Source organism: Trichomycterus rosablanca, chromosome 23 (genome assembly GCF_030014385.1).
Source record: "Trichomycterus rosablanca isolate fTriRos1 chromosome 23, fTriRos1.hap1, whole genome shotgun sequence".
Lineage (NCBI taxonomy): Eukaryota > Metazoa > Chordata > Actinopteri > Siluriformes > Trichomycteridae > Trichomycterus > Trichomycterus rosablanca.
In genome coordinates, this window is record NC_086010.1 from 2,294,325 (window position 1) to 2,314,509 (window position 20,185).

General features: G+C 42.6%; 1 protein-coding gene across 1 annotated transcript; it reads left to right on the plus strand.

Moving 5' to 3' along the window:
* The first annotated feature begins 13,182 nt into the window (after positions 1 to 13,182).
* Positions 13,183 to 18,611, plus strand: si:ch73-90p23.1 (free fatty acid receptor 3-like). The gene is made up of 2 exons (XM_062985391.1): positions 13,183 to 13,261; positions 16,388 to 18,611. Exon 2 carries the CDS (start codon positions 16,409 to 16,411, stop codon positions 17,390 to 17,392), a length of 984 nt encoding a protein of 327 aa, XP_062841461.1. The 5' UTR covers positions 13,183 to 13,261; positions 16,388 to 16,408; the 3' UTR covers positions 17,393 to 18,611.
* Positions 18,612 to 20,185: the final 1,574 nt, after the last annotated feature.

Here is a 20,185-nt window from a genome sequence, read left to right on the forward strand (position 1 = left end):
ATGCTGGTTCGACAAATTCTGTAAGTGTTAGTGAGACCAGTGCAACTATAATGCACTATATTCAGCCACACTCATTTCAGGTATAAAATATATATAATAAATATGATTTGAACATATAAACAGTTTGGAGAAACTAAACGTTCAATGTGAGCCAGGCGTCTTGTCCAACATTGGTGCCTAACCTTACAAACAAGTCTTTTGACCTCTTACAAGTCTTTTGACTAAAAGGACACAAATACCCACAGACACAGTTTAGAATTTTTTAAACCCCTCTCCAGAAGGTGGTAGAGGCATTTTCAAATGAATACTGGATGCCCAACAAGCTAATCTTCAGGTGTCCATACAATTTGGCCATATAGTCTGGTTTAGTCCAATCACTAGTTTTGGCCACTAGGGGTGCCAAAAACAACAACAAAAAACCCTATTTGGGAAAGAATACTATATTTTCTCCATAATAATAATAATAATAATAATAATAATATTAACAATAATAATAATAATAATAATAACAATAATATAGTCTTACGATTACATTCAGCCAGTCTGTAGCATAGAATTTTATTTATTTTGCGAAGGTTAAAAAATCATGCTGAGATGTCATAAGCAGTTAAGGCTCCACACACCATTTGAAAAAGCATTATTATTTTTTTATTAGTTTTAATATTACTTGTCTTGATATATGTATATTTGCTTTTATTTGCACAGATGAACATTTAAAAGTACATGTACACTGATCAGCCATAACATTAAAACCACCTCCTTGTTTCTACACACACTGTCCATTTTATCAGCTCCACTTACCATATAGAAGCACTCTGTAGTTCTACAATTACTGACTGTAGTCCATCAGTTTCTCTGCATGCTTTGTTAGCCCTTTATCATGCTGTTCTTCAATGGTCAGGACCCCCACAGGACCACCACAGAGCAGGTATTATTTAGGTGGAGTGTTAGTGTGTGTTGTGCCGGTATGAGTGGATCAGACAAAGCAGCGCTGCTGGAGTTTTTGAACATCTCACTGTCCCTGCTGGACTAAGAATAGTCCACCAACCAAAAATATCCAGCCAACAGCGCTCCGTGGGCACCGTCCTGTGACCACTGATGAAGGTCTAGAAGATGACCGACTCAAACAGCAGCAATAGATGAGCGATCGTCTCTGACTTTACATCTACAAGGTGGACCGGCTAGGTAGGAGTGTCTAATAGAGTGGACAGTGAGTGGACACCGTATTTAAAGACTCCAGCAGCGCTGCTGTGTCTGATCCACTCACCATGTCAGTGTCACTGCAGTGCTGAGAATGATCCACCACCTAAATAATACCTGCTCTGTGGGGGTCCTGTGGGGGTCCTGATCATTAAAGAACAGGGTGAAAGCATGCAGCAAGAGGAGCTGATAAAATAGTCAGTGAGTGTAGAAACAAGGAGGTGGTTTTAATGTTTTGGCTGATCGGTGTAAATACTGTATTTAATTTTTTTGTACGTGTCTGTTGTTGATTTCTGTATTAATTGTTAAACACATTTCAGTCACATGGCTGCATTAACTGTGAAACACACGATACGATACCATTATAAATCTATGATTTTTCTCACATTTAGTGGTGGTTTCCACAGTGCATACCATTGATGGGTAATACGTTCACCACCGGAGCGAGACAATACACGCACCGATTTTGTGTGAAAAGTGTATTGTTCACAACGTACACAAAATCCTGTCCTGTCATTGCTCTGTACTGCTGTTGTTACCAGTTAACGTACTATGCTCTCAGAGTCGGGTGTAGAACTCCATCTTCTTTCACCAGTATTATTGTGCAATGCAAAACAAACAGCAATATGATACAGATAGTTCTGGATTTGCATAAGTACTGTATCGTCCACTTAACAGACACAATCGATCATGTATGAGGGAAAAAGCCACTGCAACAGCGACTCTTACTGTCCAGTGAAGGTGCCACCAACTATCTGGATTATACTGTGGACAGTAAATCTTTCCAAATGTGTTAGAACTTCATGATATTTTGTGAAGCGAGAATTTTGTGCATGTGACCGGTCAAAAAATGTAGAAGAGAATTGGATATGTGACAGCAAACACATGAGGCTAACTAGTCTAGCTTTACCCAACCTATTAGTAAAATTAAATGAAGTTTTATTTTGCTACTCGATAACTTTGTGATTATGTAGACATATATTAGTATGTACAGTGTATCACAAAAGTAAGTACACCCCTCACATTTCTGCAAATATTTCATTATATCTTTTCATGGGACAACACTATAGACATGAAACTTGGATATAACTTAGAGTAGTCAGTGTACAGCTTGTATAGCAGTGTAGATTTACTGTCTTCTGAAAATAACTCAACACACAGCCATTAATGTCTAAATAGCTGGCAACATAAGTGAGTACACCCCACAGTGAACATGTCCAAATTGTGCCCAAATGTGTCGTTGTCCCTCCCTGGTGTCATGTGTCAAGGTCCCAGGTGTAAATGGGGAGCAGGGCTGTTAAATTTGGTGTTTTGGGTACAATTCTCTCATACTGGCCACTGGATATTCAACATGGCACCTCATGGCAAAGAACTCTCTGAGGATGTGAGGAATAGAATTGTTGCTCTCCACAAAGATGGCCTGGGCTATAAGAAGATTGCTAACACCCTGAAACTGAGCTACAGCATGGTGGCCAAGGTCATACAGCGGTTTTCCAGGACAGGTTCCACTCGGAACAGGCTTCGCCAGGGTCGACCAAAGAAGTCGAGTCCACGTGTTCGGCGTCATATCCAGAGGTTGGCTTTAAAAAATAGACACATGAGTGCTGCCAGCATTGCTGCAGAGGTTGAAGACGTGGGAGGTCAGCCTGTCAGTGCTCAGACCATACGCCGCACACTGCATCAACTCGGTCTGCATGGTCGTCATCCCAGAAGGAAGCTGACGCACAAGAAAGCCCGCAAACAGTTTGCTGAAGACAAGCAGTCCAAGAACATGGATTACTGGAATGCCCTGTGGTCTGACGAGACCAAGATAAACTTGTTTGGCTCAGATGGTGTCCAGCATGTGTGGCGGCGCCCTGGTGAGAAGTACCAAGACAACTGTATCTTGCCTACAGTCAAGCATGGTGGTGGTAGCATCATGGTCTTGGGCTGCATGAGTGTTGCTGGCACTGGGGAGCTGCAGTTCATTGAGGGAAACATAAATTCCAACATGTACTGTGACATTCTGATCCCCTCCCTTCGAAAACTGGGCCTCATGGCAGTTTTCCAACAGGATAACGACCCCAAACACAACCTCCAAGATGACAACTGCCTTGCTGAGGAAGCTGAAGGTAAAGGTGATGGACTAAACCCAATTGAGCACCTGTGGCGCATCCTCAAGTGGAAGGTGGAGGAGTTCAAGGTGTCTAACATCCACCAGCTCCGTGATGTCATCATGGAGGAGTGGAAGAGGATTCCAGTAGCAACCTGTGCAGCTCTGGTGAATTCCATGCCCAGGAGGGTTAAGGCAGTGCTGGATAATAATGGTGGTCACACAAAATATTGACACTTTGGGCACAATTTGGACATGTTCACTGTGGGGTGTACTCACTTATGTTGCCAGCCATTTAGACATTAATGGCTGTGTGTTGAGTTATTTTCAGAAGACAGTAAATCTACACTGCTATACAAGTTGTACACTGACTACTCTAAGTTATATCCAAGTTTTATTTCTATAGTGTTGTCCCATGAAAAGATATAATGAAATATTTGCAGAAATGTGAGGGGTGTACTCACTTTTGTGATACACTGTATGTGCGCTTACGTTCCTACCTGATCAAAAATTCCAGGCCTAAACACTCAACTGGGGAGGATTAAACACAGCATGTAAATAAACAAGCTAAACACAGACTCTCACAAACCATTATGGTCTGCTTTAACCCCAGCCGGCACTGCTGATTGGCTGCGAGAGACCTATTACATTCGGCCAATAGGAGTGAGCCTAGATGAAGCCTCTGATTGGACACAGAAGATTCCCGTCTGTAGCCAATAGAGAACAAGAGGCAAAAACTGTAGCAGCACAGTATTTAGAGATTAATTTATTTCTTGTATTTTTGCACATGACACGTTTAATTACATCTGAGACAACCTGAGAAAACACAGTATTAGGTTTTTTATTAGGTTTAATATAACTTATTAAAGGAAATAAGGTTTTAACATAACTTCAGGTTGGTCATGCACAGTGTCTAAATATGTTTTCTTTATTTTCTTGCTGATTTTTGTTCATAATTTTAAGAAGAAAAGCCAAAATGCATTACGAGTGTAAATTGTGAGATGATTTATGTACTGTAAGTGTATAAAATAAAGTGGAAGTGGTTGAATTATTGTTTTTCTTCACTGTATATTAAACAGTCTTATTAAGTGTATGAAACTGTGCTGGTGTGGCATAATGGTCAAAGCCACAATGCTGGTAACGGCAGTGCCTGAGCTCCGGGCTGGGCTTACAAATACAGAAAGTGCATGGCGTTACATGAACCAACCATTGGGAAAAGGGGGCATATTAGTTTACCGTTAGTACCATGCTCAAACCCCCCTATTAGTCTCCCCCCCCACCTTAGTCCGGCCTTTCCCACCCAGCAGACTTGTAAGCCAATTTTGCTTGCTGCAGGTATTAGCCAATCGTGCCTGCCAAAGGGCGCCCAGCCGACCGGTAGCAGAGCCGTATAAAACTGTGAAACTGTGAGCTGGTGTGGCATAATGGTCAAAGCCACAATGCTGGTAACGGCAGTGCAGAGTTCTGGGGGTTCGAATCCCGGGTTGGGCTTACAAATACAGAAGGCACATGGCATTACATGAACCTAGCCATTAGAAAGGGGGGACATCAGGTCAGAATAAATAGGAGGGTTGCACCAGGAAGGGTACTTGGGGTAAAATCTGTACCAGGTCTGGTATGCGGACCAGATCCGTTGTGGTGACCCCTATACATGGGAGAGAGCAGCTGAAAGAAGTAGATTAATGTATGAAATTGTTTACACGTCTGTTTGAGGAATGACCTGCTGCTGTAAAAGGCCTCTAGCAGCCCAGAAATGTGGAACATTTGTTGTTTAAAATTAATCGTAGCTATTTTATATATTTTTATTGATGCATTTTAGATACTGAGAACAAATTTAAGAAAAAAATTTAGTTTTGATCTGATAATCCTGTAATCCTAAAACATATCAGGTTGATTACAGAACAGCAGATTTATACGAGGCGAGTGTGGGCAAATGTAAACCCAATTGTTTATTTCTCCGTGGTGGTGGTATTGGTGAGTTGGTGGGTGGCTGAAGGGTCTAAATGATTGTGTAGACCCACCGTTAAACTGAGTAGTGTGTAGATTTGCGAGCTGTCTGCTTTAAGGGGAAGTGGGGACACTGAGATGGCAGTAAAATCGAAAACCCACAGAGACGCTTGTGAGTACGAGACCGTAAAGGAGCTTAAAAGCAGAAGCGGACGCATCAAGAGATTGTACGCTCCAGAGTTCCCGTCAACCTTTAACTAAGTCCTCTTTTTTACTATTAAATATTTACTGAAGCCAAATATTGCAGATAGAGAAGGATAACGGACGCTGCACCAGCCTGGGCTCACAGTCATTCTGCAGCTCAACATAAATACACAATTATTATTCTAACGAGTTTACGTATTGTGTAGATTCCTTAGACCAGTCTTTCAATCTTTCAATTTTTCTTTGAAAATCTTTCAATCCTGGATGATTTGGGGTGAGCCTATAATTTAGGCAGAATTTTTAAAGATTTGGGGGGGGGGGGGGTGTTTCACATAGAGCTTAGCGTGGCTCTCCGTAAGTGATACGGCTCTGTGTGGGAACCAAACAACAATTGTTTACATGTCTGCTTCAGAAATGACCTGCTGCCTTAAAAAAAGACTATAGCAGACCAGAAATGTGGAACATTTAGGGAAAGGGGGTCACATAGAGCTTAGCGTGTCACTCCGAACGTGATACGGCTCTGTGTGGAAACCCAACACTGGTAGGTGATAAAAAGCGGCCGTATATTGGACCCGTGTCGGATGGGGTGTGTGGTGATCCGGCTCTCCTTGATCAGTTGGCAGAGCAAGCAGCAGCAAATTCACTATCGGGAACTGGAAATGACTAAATTTGGAGATAGCATTAGCGTCGCCAATCCGCTGCTGGGGGCCCCGACGGCATCCAAGCAGGGTATATATTCACCTCACTGTGTGCCCTGTCCAACAATCCCACACTTACAATCTCCATCCCATACAGTCCAGTTGCTCCTTAGTGGATTTGTGCATGAGATTGGCTTGGCGAACGGAGAGCCGAGCCATCTTTCTCTACAGGTGCCCTGGACGACCAAGGTCCTTACGTGGCATTAATAACCCCGCCACTTAGTCCGGTCTTTCCTACCCAGCAGACTTGGAAGCCAATTTTGCCTGCTGCAGGTATTAGCCAATCGTGCCTGCTAAGGGGCGCCCAGCCGACCGGTAGCAGAGCCGAGATTTGAACTAAAAAAACTAGCATATATTTACAAAACCAACAATGTTGATCAGGTAAAACATGAACTATGTTCTGTATTCGCAGCTCTCAGTCAAATTTTATATTAAAAAAAATATGTATTTAATTGAAAAACAGCGGTTCAAATCTTTGCTCTGCTATTGGCCAGACAATGATTGGCTCATCTGTGGTAGGGTGGTGTTTGGATTCCTCATGACTGCTGCTATTATGACCTCTGCTGGTTGGTTGATGAAACGCGGGATAACAGAGGTTGGCGCGTGACTCTCCATGCGCGATACGGATCTCCATATGAACCCACCTGGTGTTAGTGAAGGTCCTTGTCGGTCTGCAGCAGCATCATACTCAATAACTGATAAACTTCACTAGATTAAATCCTTTAATTAGAAACTAAACAATCTAATTAAGATTTAGTTTTTATAAATGAGAAGAATTATCATGTAACCCTGGAAATAAAGTCGTGTTTGTGTTCTGCCTCTGATAACGTTTCATTTGCTGGAAGACGGATGGTTGCCATTGGTTAAATCTGGAGATCGTCTGACCCAGTCTGAGCTCGGAGTTTGTTCATTAATTACAAATAATAAACTATTATTTTAAGCTGATGATCTTTGATCTTTAATCTCGATGCTCACTCGACACACCGCGGTTATTCAGCAAATGTTTTTTTTCAGTCCAAACTAAAACTTTGTCCTGATCAAGGTTGTGGCGAGTCAGGTGGCAAACACTGAGTAGCAGTAACAACACACACACACATGCATTACTCTTTACCCAAGTACAATTAACACTAGCCAATCCACCTTCTACATGTCTGTCTGTCTGTCTGTCTGTCTGTCTGTCTGTCTGTCTGTCTGTCTGTCTGTCTGTCTCCATTGTTATTATTTATTTATTTATTAGTAATTGTGTGTAATATAATCAGTGGTTATAAATCAGGTCCCTGGTTTAACATGTACGTTTATCTCAGACGTGTGTTACTGTGGTTATTAGAAATGTTCAGGTGATTTACAGTCTAATAGAACGCGTGACAGCACGTGCACTTATTAAATGAATCTGGTAAATATTTGATCTCTGTAACCGCAGTAAGATCTACGCTGCTGTTACAGAAACAATCATATCAGAGACTCACAGCAAACAAATGTGATAATGACACCGAGGACGTAAATACGACCTGAAATTGCTAATCCACTTCAGCAAAACATTAAAGAAGTGAAAAGGAAGTGAAGGTGTCGGAGCGGAACGATAACAGTGTGAGATCAGCAGCGTGGCGCTTGCTCGTCTGTGGACAGTAAACCCTGCCGTCCTGCAGCTTCTTATTTATAGCAGACGTGGTTGTGGTTTGGTTCTTTTGATTCTAAATTTAATTTCTTTTTAGCAGAAGATCAGACCGGTTTTTCCCCCTGACCCTGGGAAAGAGACGACTGTTCCATCCCCTTTGTACAGTCATTACAACAGTTTAGTCTTACATGTATGTATGTAAACTTTTGAATTGGTGCCGTCTCTGTCCCCAGGACATTATATGTATAAATGTATATAAAAAGTCTGTCTGTCTGTCTGTCTGTCTGTCTGTCTGTCTGTCTGTCTGTCTGTCTATCTATCTATCTATCTATCTATCTATCTATCTATCTATCTATCTATCTATCTATCTATCTATCTATCTATCTATCTATCTATCTGTCCGTCCGCCTGTCTATCTGCCTGCCTGTCTGCCTGTCTGTCTATCTATCTATCTATCTATCTATCTATCTATCTATCTATCTATCTATCTATCTATCTATCTATCTATCTATCTATCCGTCCACCTGTCTTTCTGCCTGCCTGTCTATCTATCTATCTATCTGTCTGTCTGTCTGTCTGTCTGTCTGTCTGTCTGTCTGTCTGTCTGTCTGTCTGTCTTGTCTGTCTCTATCTATCTATCTGTCTGTCTGTCTGTCTGTCTATCTCAATCAGGTGACATTTAGAGCAGAAATGAACATTATCTACTGAAGGTCATGGGAAGAGCATTAGTAGGTTCTCCCTTTCCCCCGGTATGTTTAATAACATTGTAATATTGGATTCATCTCCACGCTCATTCCTGTTATTTGCTTATTTTAAAAATACATTTTGTGATAAATCACTAGACTGTGCCCGGTGTTCTGGTGCTTTAGCATGTTCTCCATGCTGCTATAGTTCATGTATTTACTAATTCTGGGTTATAAACTCAGTCCTGTTACTCATATACAGCTCATCTTCCACTTAGAAACCTTGTAAACATTAAACAAAGTCGCTTGAGATTTGACCAAAACACTTCCCGAGGAGTGAAGTGTGTGTGTTACTACATTCAGTGTCAAACAAAGATAAAAATTCAGTTTCATTTAATTGAGTTACTAAACACAAATGGCACCCGTTCCATCAATCAAGATATAAATGATGACTGTTGTGGGGTGTGTGTAGAAGGACACGCCCGGCCTGCACGCTCTGCTCACACACTCACCGGACTTCTGTGTGATAATGAGATAAACAACGGGGCAGCGTAATTATCACGTCGAATCGTCTGGCGGTGCAAGACGGCGGATCGTACGCCATGAAATGCCAGGGGAGGAGGTGCGCTTCTGTCGCTGCTGATTGCTGCGCCGAGGCTCCTTCATACAAGTTCAGTTCACCTTCAGCAAAGTTTCAACAAGACGTTTGTGGTCTGGGTGGCTTCAGGGGTTTCGGGTTCATTCTAGATAAATGAAGGTGGCAGTAATGAAAATAAGTTCAAATAAGAGGCATCCGGGTGGCACCGCAGTCTATTGTACTAGCTGAGATCAGGGTTCGGACTTCAGCTGTGCCATCAGCTGGCTGGTCGTCTACACAGACATGATTGGGTATGTCTGAAAGGAATGCCGCCCTGTCCAGGGTATTTCAACCATGTGCCCAGTGTTTCCTCTGTTATTATTGGCTTAGACACTGCAGTAGACAAAATGGGCACTCGGGTGGCACAGTGGTAAAGTACAGTAGCCCACCATTGCTGAGATTTGTAGATCGAATCTCAGTGGTGCTATCAGCTGTCCGGTTGTCTACACAGACGTGATTGGCTATGTCTGAAAGGGGATAAACAAAGGCCTGCAATGAATTGACACTTGTGCCCATTGCTTACTCTGTTACGATTGGCTTAGACACTGCAGGGGGGCTTGGGTGGTGCAGCGGCACAAACTGCTGAGATCTAGGGACCGGGGTTCCAATCTGAGCGGTGCTATCGGCCAGCTGGAAGTCCACACAGATGTTTGGCTATGCCTACAAGGCCCTCAATGAATTGGCACCCTGTCCAGAGTATTTTAACCTTGTGTTTTCTTTGTTATTATTGGCTTAGACACAACAGGGCATAAAAAAGGGGCGCTCGGGTGGCACAGACTGCTGAAATGTGTGAATCCAGGATTCAAATCAGAGCAGTGCTATCAGCCAGCTGGAAGTCCACACAGACATGTTTACAAATTGGCACCCTGTCCAGGGTATTCCTATCCTGTTCCCAGTGTTTCCTCCATTATTATTATTATTATTATTACTATTATTATTATCATGAGCTTAGCAGCTGCAGTGCATAAAAAACACCTGCTCTTGCTTTATTATTTTACTTTTGCTTTAAAATTGGCACCTTACGGCTTGAAGGTGATTTATTAGAAATAAATAATTTAAATAAATGCTTTTTATGACAATTTGTCACTCGTAGGAATTTAACCCCCCTGAGGAGACCTGTCAGTTATTCCTACTTTGTGCGCCCGGCTTCTGCCAGGATAGCAGCATGAATTCTTCTTAAACGTTTGATAAAATGAGAACAAAAACATTTAAGAAGGTTTAGAATATATTTAAATCCCTCTGAGACCTGGTTCTACTTTTAAATAGCGGACCGCGTCAAGTTCGGTTTAAGAATTCGATGAGCTTTAGTGGATGTGCGATGTTTCCTGTGCCACCGGCTGCCACGTGAGCTCAAAGCCTCACAGATTCACGCTTTCAAATGAACCCAATAAAACCACAAAACTGCATTATTGCGCCAGATAAATCATCACAGTTGCCGTTTGTATATTTTAATATACGGTCCATCCTGCTGAGGAGACCCGTCGCTTGTTTTTAACCCCGGACCGCGTCGCGCGGCTGCCCTTGTCGAGATAACAGCGCCGGTTCGTCTGTAAGGCTTGATGATGAAGGAATAAAGGAATTTCTGAAGGTTTACAGGATCTTTTAATCCCTCTGAAGTCATCTGTTGGATATTTTGTACTTTGAGGCGCTCTGGTGTCAGAACAGACTTGCTGGTCTCAACCTTTTATCAGAAGGAGCCACAGCAGGATGCACACATGCAAAAACATGAAGGAATCTTCAGCTCAGATGCTCGCTGAACATTTACGGGGTCAAATATAGACAAACAACAACTTCGATTGGTCATTTGGTGGTGCAGAAGGTTCTACTGTCATATAAACATGATTAATTTGACCGCACGTGTCCATCTAGTCAATAGAGCATTAGTATAGCCGGGCGCTGATGCTGGTTCATTTCAGAGCTGTTCAGTGGGCTGAGGTCAGGACTTTAAACTTTAAAGTCATACTGGTCCTTCCCTAAAGCAAACCAAGAAGTGTCCCAATACTTTGGTCCCTATACAAGAAGGTATGAGCAGCGTAAAGTCAGTTGCAGCCAATAACTGTCCAGTTCTGTTAAAAGGAAGTAGGTGTTCATGTCTCATATAGCAAGATGATTAGGAGGAACGGAATCTGAGTGGATGTTCCCACCTCAGACTGAGATACGGTCACTGAGTAACAGGTAACACATTTCTTATCTACGTTTCTTTTATTGTTATATAACGCTAATGTTTCGAGGGTGAACAGGACGTTGTTCTAAAACTTTTACTGTTTATAGGTTCATTATAGTTTAATAAATGAACAAAGACTCTGAGAACTTTGTCACCACTGATCTGAACCTGAATTTACAATCTAAACCTGAATCTTTTCAACATGAACCTGAATTTTCTTGATCTGAACATGAACCTGAATTTACTTATTTTAAACCTAAATCTATGACCTAAACCTGAATTTATGATCTAAACTGGATTTATGACCTGAACCTGATTTTTGTCAACCTAAACCTGAATTTTCTTTATCTGATCCTAAATTTATTGACCTGGACCTGAATTTATCATCTGAAACTGAATATTCTTGATCTAAACCTGAATCTTTTTGACCTGATCCTGAATTCTCTTCATTTAAATCTAAATTTATGACCTAAACCTGAATTTCTGATCTAAATCTGTTTTTGTTCGACCTGAACCTGAATTTTCTTAATCTGAACCTGAATTTATAATCCGAACCTAAATCTTCTTGTTCTGAATCTGGATTTATGACCTGAATCTAATTTTTTTCAACCTGAACCTTAATTTTCCTAATCTGAACCTGTGTTTTTTAACCTAAATTTATGACCTGAATTTTCTTTATCTGAAACTGAATTTATTGACCTGGACCTGAATGTTCTTGTTCTGGACCTGATCTTTTTTTTTATCTGAATCTGACATTTCTTAAATTAAATCTAGATTTATGACCTGAACCTGAATGACTGAAATCAGTTTTTCTTTTTTACCTGAACCTGAATTTTCTCTACCTAAATCTGGATTGTCTTGTTCTGAACCTGATTTTCTTGTTCTGAACCTGATTTTCTTGATCTGATCCTGATTTTGTTTTTATTTGAACCTGAATTTTCTTAATCTGAAACTTTATTTATGTCCTAAACCTAAATTTTCTCGACCTGAACCTGAATTTACCCCACCTAGACCTCATTTAGGTGGACTTTAGTATTTTTTATAAGTATAAATGTAACCCTATATGAGTATAAATTAACCCGACTGCCTGTTTTTGGACTGTGGGAGGAAACCCACACAGACACGGTGAGAACATGCAAACTCCACACAGAAAGGACCCGGCATGCTCCACCTGAGAATCGAACCCAGGCCTTCATGCTGTGAGGCGACAGTAACTCTGTGTGTGAAATGAGAACGAACATCTGATGAAGATAAATGAAGTGATGAAGTGAACACTGGCGCCCCCTGCTGGTCTTCATCAGGACGGTGAGCTTCGGTACCAGAGATGATGAATCCAGTTTTGATATCTGGACTTGCAACCAGTGGTGTGAAAACTGGGGCAACTGGAGTGACCTGAACAGTGCCAGTGCCCGAGCTCAAACGTAACTTTTGGCTTAAAGCTGGTTAATAACAGAGCTGTAGCGCAATAGGTGCGTTCCAGTCACCCCAGTAGTTCCCAGTATAGTGAAGTGGACCACGATGGCAATTCCCTAGTGAGTAAAGTTCAGCTATATATAAGAACAGCCGCTCTTCTGAGGAGGCTTCCAACAAGACTTTGATGTACAGTATGTCTGTGGGAATTTGTGCCTATTCGATAAGAAGGTAAAAGAGCATCTGTAAGCCTCGGTTGATGATCAAGCTTTTCTTCATGTCTTAATAAAGTTATGCTGGAACGTGAAGGGCCTTCCCTAAACTGTTGATGTAAAGTTTGCTCCCAAGGTGTGAATGAGACTGGTTTCCAAATTGTACAAAATCAGAAGACACACACACACACACACACACACACACTGTACATGCTGATGGTTCATATTGAGCAAATCGGATTAAATGAGGCATTTTGAAAATAACGAAATCTGGTAAGTAAAAGAGGATCTTGGTGTTTTTCCTTCCTCGTGTGAGCCGACGTTGCAACACGGTTATAAAGAGTGAGCGTTCGCACGTGTCTGTCTAATATGAGCCAGGAACGCCACACTGATTAAAAGGTAAGACCTAGGTCTGTTTTTTTTTGGGAGGGGGAATCAATACTTGTGGAAAAAGGATCTAATAATCGAAATAAATTATGATATTTACAACTATAAATCTGTCTTTGATGGCTAATTAATTAATGTATTTTTGGAGCATTTTAACTTCTTGAAAGGGCTTAGAGGTGATATTAAACACAGGCCAAAAGGGAGAACAAGCCAAACTACACGTAGATGGCGACTGGAGGCAAGGTTTGAACTTGGATCCCTAAATCTGGAGGTTCGATTTACGTTCAGGTACAAGAATGATGTCCTGGTCTGATGAAGGTGTTCTAATCATTTCTGTAAGGACGGTAACGTTCAAACCATTCATGACAAAACCAGGGTCTCTCTGGCCAAAGAGAGAACATACCAAACTTCACCTATATGGCGACTGGAGGCAAGGTTTAAACATGGGTCCCTAAGTTGTGTGAGAGCAACAACACTCCACTAATACTAATTGTTGGGGTGAGTGGGTGCTGTAGAGCCACACACGACCTAGACAGCTGGGTTCGATCCTCACCTCAGGTCATCGTTGGCTTGAGAAGGTTTGCTGGTTCTGCTTCTCTCAGTGTGTGAGTAGGGAGAACATTTTAACACACCCGTGTGTCTGTGTTCTCTGTCACTCTTCAAAACATACCAGTATGTGGATTGAGCACTGTGATCTCTGTATATACTGTATATGTGTTGGGTATTTCGTGTGAGTGAGTGTATGAGTGAGACTCTGTGGTTTGGTTTGCTTGCTGAACCGCCGACCCTAGTTCTATTAGTCATCCATTCATCCTGGTCAGTGTAGTGGTGGATGTGGAGCAGGTAGGAATACGCCCAGGACAGGGTTGTAGAACAAACCAGAGCCTCCAGTGTACACACTCACTCATTCACGTCTGTGGGTGGTTTAGAGTCGCCAGTCTACTGTCCACTAATGGCATGTTTTCTGAGGTGGATGTAAGGAAACCAGGGTCTCTCTGGCCTAAGGGAGAACGTACCTAACTCCACACAGACAGCGACTGGAGGCTGTGTGAGAGCAACAATACTTTACTACATTTTTACATTTACATTTTCAGCATTTAGCAGATGCTTTTATCCAAAGCGACTTACAGTAGTGTGACAGTATATTGCCTAAGCAAGTCAGGGTTAAGGGCCTTGCTCAAGGGCCCAACAGTGGCAACCAGGCAGTGGTGGGGTTTGAACCGGCAACCTTCAGATTACTAGTCTAGTACCTTAACCGCTAGGCTACACTGCCCTACTAATACTGTTTTTGTTTTTGGCTGGTTGAGTGGGTGCCGTCGAGCAACACGTGACCTAGGTAGCTGGGTTCTCACCTCAGGTCATCGTCTGCTTGAGATGCTTTTCTCAGTGTGCCTCAAGTCTTTGGACTGTGGGTGGAAACCGGAGCTCCCGGAGGAAACCCACACAGACACGGGGAGAACATGCAAACTCCCCACAGAAGAGAACCCGGACCGCTCCACCTGGGGATCGAACCCAGGACCTTCTTGCCGTGAGGCGACAGTGCTACCCACCGTGCCCCCCTTTTTTACTTTAAAGCAGTGCAGTAATTTTGATCCCGGTCCTCTTTGTTTCATAAGTTATTGGCCAATTTGGGAAATGCTGATTCGGCCGTGTTCGGATTTTAAAGCACTGAGATCAGATCTGACTAATGAGGTTAGAAAGTGACCGTGACTGGTTCAGGATCAGGAAGCTGACGGCCGTTGCGGTGATGTTGTAATCGTGTTCTTTTTCTTCACTGCGTACAGGAAGTTGAGAGGTGAATATTGAGGGAGCGGATTAAGAAATGTTCATTGACTTTAGTCTTTTATGTTATAAAACTAATCCACCAAATCTAAAATTCTAAATTAATTCTTTTATTTATTTATTTTCTCCTTATTTGGACTTTATTTGAAGGCATTTTTAACTGGTTTAATTTTCACTGTGTGAGTGTTTTGCAATTTTGGCTGGAGGTGAGAAATCATTCATTCATTCTTCATCTGTTTAACCCACACGCTATCCTGGTCAGGGTCGTGGTGGGTACAATTTACTAGCTGAAAGACAGGAAACACAGAGACACACACACACACACAGGCCAATTTTAGTGTCTCCAGTTAACCTGACTGCACGTCTTTGGACTGTGGGAGGAAACTTACACAGACACGAGGAGAACATGCAAACTATCATCCACCTGGGAGTCGAACCCAGGACATTCTTGCAGTGAGGCTCTGAAATTACAAAAATCTGTTTATATTATTATAAACTATACGATCAAAAGTATGTGGACGCCTGAACATGAGCTCACCAGACATCCCAGTCCAAACACATAAGCATTAATATGGAATTGCTTCCTTCCTTCTTTGCACCTATAACAGCCTTCATTCTGAAAAGGCTTTCCGCACTGGTGTGTGGATTTTAGACCATGTCTGTGAGGATATATGACACCACCCATTTAGACAAAAGACACCACAGGGTGCACCTATGTCTGTAAAAGTGCTTGTGTACCGTTATGATCCCTGACTGACATAACGGTTGGCAGAAGGCACTGTGAGTTAAAAGCCAAGGTCTTAGTTCACCTTTGTACCCTCACCCAGAGGTCCTGGTGTGCTGTTCTTTACACCAAGGTATAAATCATTTCTGTAAGGAGGACGTTCTTAACAGCAGAACTATAAGGCAGCATTTTCTAAAACCATTTATGACAAAATCAGGGTCTCTCTGGCCTAAGGGAGAACGTACCAAAGTCCACATAGACGGCCATTATAGGTTATGATTCCTGACTGACATAACGGTTGGCAGAAGGCACTGTGAGATAAAAGCCAAGGTCTTGGTTCACCATAGTACCTTCACCCTGGGGTCCAGATGTGCTGGTCTTTACACCAAGGTATAAATCTTCACTTCTTTTTTGTTGAGACTGGGTCATATAACTATGATATAAAGCGGCATCATTCCCTGTTAGAAAGCCCTGACTTGTGACCACTGTTCCTTTTTCGCTATGTTTGGTAAAAACTTTACCAAAAAAGTGCAATTTTGATTTGGGCCCCCAAAATCTGGCCTCTGGGACTGTGTTAGACTCTGTTAGTTGCCTCATGTAGTATGTATCCAACCTCATGTCTGTGTTTCCAGACGTCCTAAAAAAAGGCAACGATGCTGTGGACACCTCAGCACAGGGACCTGGTCCTGACCGTGAACAGCATCACGCTGATCGCCGGCCTTCCCGCCAACCTGCTGGCCCTCTACATCTTCATCCAAAAGATCAGAAAGCGAGCCACACCTCTGGACGTGCTCCTGCTCAGCCTCACCATCTCAGACCTGATCTTCCTGTTCTTCCTCCCGTTCCGCATGAAGGAGGCGGCCGACATGAAATGGAGCATGCCCTACTTCCTGTGCCCGCTGTCGGGGTTCGTCTTCTACACCACCATCTACAACAGCACTTTCCTCCTGACGGCCGTCAGCGTGGAGCGCTACCTGGGCGTGGCCTTCCCCATCAAGTACAAACTGAAGCGGCATCCCCGGAACGCGGCGATCGCCAGCGTGGTGTTCTGGATCGTCTCCATGTCCCACTGCAGCATCGTGTACATCATGCAGTACTACCAGCACAGCAACGGAACCTACCTGGACCCGTCCAAGAAGGAGGTGTGTTACGAGGAGTTCAGCGCCGAGCAGCTGAAAGTCCTGCTGCCCGTCCGCCTCGAGCTCTTCATCGTGCTCTTCTGCGTGCCGTTCGCCGTCTGCCTGTTCTGCTACGTCAACTTCATCCTCATCCTCTCCCGGCTGCCCAACATCAACCCGAAAAAGCGTTACCGGGCCATCGGGCTCGCCCTGGCCACCCTCCTGGTCTTCATCATCTGCTTTCTGCCCTACAACATGTCCCACGTGGTGGGCTTCGTCGGATGGTACAGTCCTGACTGGAGAGTCTACGCCCTCCTCACCAGCACCTTCAACGCCTGTTTGGACCCGTTCATCTTTTACTTCTCGTCCTCGGCGCTCCGAGAGGTCGTCAATCACTTCTTGATGAGGCTGGTCAAGCGGCTGCCGTATTCCTTCTGCCCCGGACCTTTCGACTGCCACCAGGTGAACTGCACCATCACCGAGGAGAGCACACAAAGTTCCAACGACAGCTCGCGCTAGAATCCAGAACTGAAAACTAACCCTAGCGCCGGACCTGGGACCAGCACCTTTCTGGACCCAGTGCACCCTCCACCCACCAAGACCTTCAATCCACTCGGACTCCTTTATCTTCAAAGTTCATTAAATCAGTTTGCCAGTAGTTAAAACCTTCCATCCTCCCATATCCAAGCATCATCATCAACAAAGATCAAACCAAAGCACTTTGTCTTCACGTTCTTTGGAGTTTACGTTGGCGTCTACATTCTAGAACTTTCAGTAAAGATTCAGATCTGTGATTGGTTTCCATCGCACCAGTAGAAGATGGAGATCAAGCCGAAGCTCTCGGTCTGCAGACTGTCTACATTCCTCACTGTGATCACCCAGTGGTGTCGCTGCCCTACCATTATAAACTACTAGAAAATTCTGAATGGGGCATCTGGGCACTGGTGCTTGATTGAGTCTTTGTTTGTTTGGCACACACCACAGAATATGATGAGGAGAGAATGATTGGGCATAATGGCATTACTGGGAAAATCAGATTCATTATTTACACTGATTGGTTAAAAGTCTACAATTACCTGATCAAAACTTATTGGACAACATATTTTAAATCATGGGCATAAATATATAGTCCCCACCCCCCCCATTCGCATCCATAACAGCCTTCACTGTTCTTGGAAAGACTTTTCACAAAATCTTAGACAGTGTTTGTAGAAATTCGTAACCATTTGTACAGTAAGCAAATATCAAACCTGGATCCATGAGGCGAAGCAGCACCGACACCACCCGTATGTAGTGCTATAAGCCAGCCTAATTCAATATCAGATCAGACGTGTTTATATCAGCCAGCCAGTTATTATTAAGTAAAATGTAAACATTTATTATTGTAAAAAGAATACATGATACGCTGGTGCACATTGCTTCCTGGATGACAGGAACCCAAATTATAATATATTTCATTATTATAATGCTAACATTTTTTTTAAAGGTTTTAGAAGTAATATATACCGCTTTACTGTATTTATTTCAGCTTCTAAATACTATATAATGTATATAAATATAATACAGTATAATATAATGTATATTTGCTACTTTGACATTTCTTATGATATATAAATAATTTTGACAACAGACCGACTTTTGCTTGATTGTGTGAGACGTTACAGACCAACAAGAAGGTCTGAAGTTAAAGGATGGTTAGAAGCTTCATAAAAAAAGACAGAAAGAAAAAGAAACACAAAGAAACACAAAGAAAAAAGAGGGAAACGAATAAAAGTAAGAAAAAAGAGAAAGAAAGAAAGAAAGAAAGAAAAGGATAAAAAGAAAAAAGGAACAGAGTGATATAAATGAAATAAAAGAAAGAAAGAAGAAAAGAAAGAACAAGAAAAAAAAAAAAAGAAGAAAGAAAAAAAGAAAAAAGAAAAAAAAGAGAAAAGAAAAAAAGAAAGAAAAAGGAAAGAAAAAAGAAAAAAAAAAGAAAACAAAAGAAATGACAAAAGAAAGAAAAAGAAGACAGAAAAAAACAGAAAATGACAAAAGAAAAAAAAGGAAAAGAAAAAGAAAAAGAAAAAAAAAAAAGAAAAAAGAAAGCGGAAAAAGAAAGAAAAAGAAAAGAAAGAAAGAATGAAAGGAAGAAAAAGAACGAAAGTAAAAAAGAAAGATAAAAGAAAAAAAGAAAAAAGAAAAAAAGACAGAAAGAAAAAGATCGAAAGATAAAAGAAAGCTAAACGAAGCGAGGAGGTTGTTTTCAGTAGGTGATACTGAATCTCTGACACGTATCAGGAAAAATCTATCCTGATCACTAAGTTAGAGTAAATGAAGCGTCGCTCCTCATCAGTAAACACAGCAGATAAATCCGTGACCTCCTCATGTTTACAGGCTCGTGGTCTCCACTAAACCACCCGACCGCAGACGTGAAGATGATTTAGTTCGCTGTTTTCCTTTGTGAGGTCGTTTTTACGCTGGACACGTGTAAGAACGTGTGTTTGGTTCAGCGTTAGCAAACATCTTTTTTTCCCCGTCTGGGATTTTACCCACGCGTGATCAGTTCAGCCTGAGTTCAGAATTTACAAGCTAATCAGGTCGGGGGGGGGGGACGAGCCGACACCCGGTTTACTCCGGGAAAGGGAAAAGCCTTGATGACGGGTAATGGATGATACAGCTCCTATTCCAGACAGATGTCAGTGGTGCTATCAGCCGGTCGTGCTCTGTCTAATGTCCACTGACAGGGCAAAGAATTGGGGGGGGGGGGGGGTATATTCAAATCATCCTAGCCATTGGTTGGCACACTTGTCACTTGTTGCGCTCTCAGTGCAGGTCCCAAGCCCGGATGGAAATAGGAGGGTCCTGGTCTGGTTCGTGGACCAGATCTGCTGTGGCGACGCCTAAATACAGGGTCAAAACATGGCTGCATGGAGATCGGTGCATGACTCTCCATGCGCAATACGGATCTCCATGAAACTGTCTGGTGCAGGTAAAAAGAAGTGGTCACGAGTCGAGGTCTGCAGCAGTAGAGGTGAAATATGAACGGGAGGAAAATGGGGGGGGCATGATGGTTTTTCTGGTAAGACTGGGATGACTGGGATGGCATCAACAGGTCTATCTGGAAAAGCTCCCACTGCAAACATGAGCGTTAGTTAAAAACACAACACTGGAACAAGCGGTGAATAAAGGCATCATGGGACGGGAGGTATAAAAATATCTGTCCTGATAAGATCAGGTGCCCCCCACCGTCCCAAACACACACCCCTCTCAAACATAACAACACACGGTAGGAGTGTATTGGTGTAACCATGGAGATGGAGTTTGGGTGTA

Bases quoted from the DNA above. Each gene is read 5' to 3' on its own strand.
- si:ch73-90p23.1 (XM_062985391.1), top strand. From the start codon at position 16,409: ATGCTGTGGACACCTCAGCACAGGGACCTGGTCCTGACCGTGAACAGC.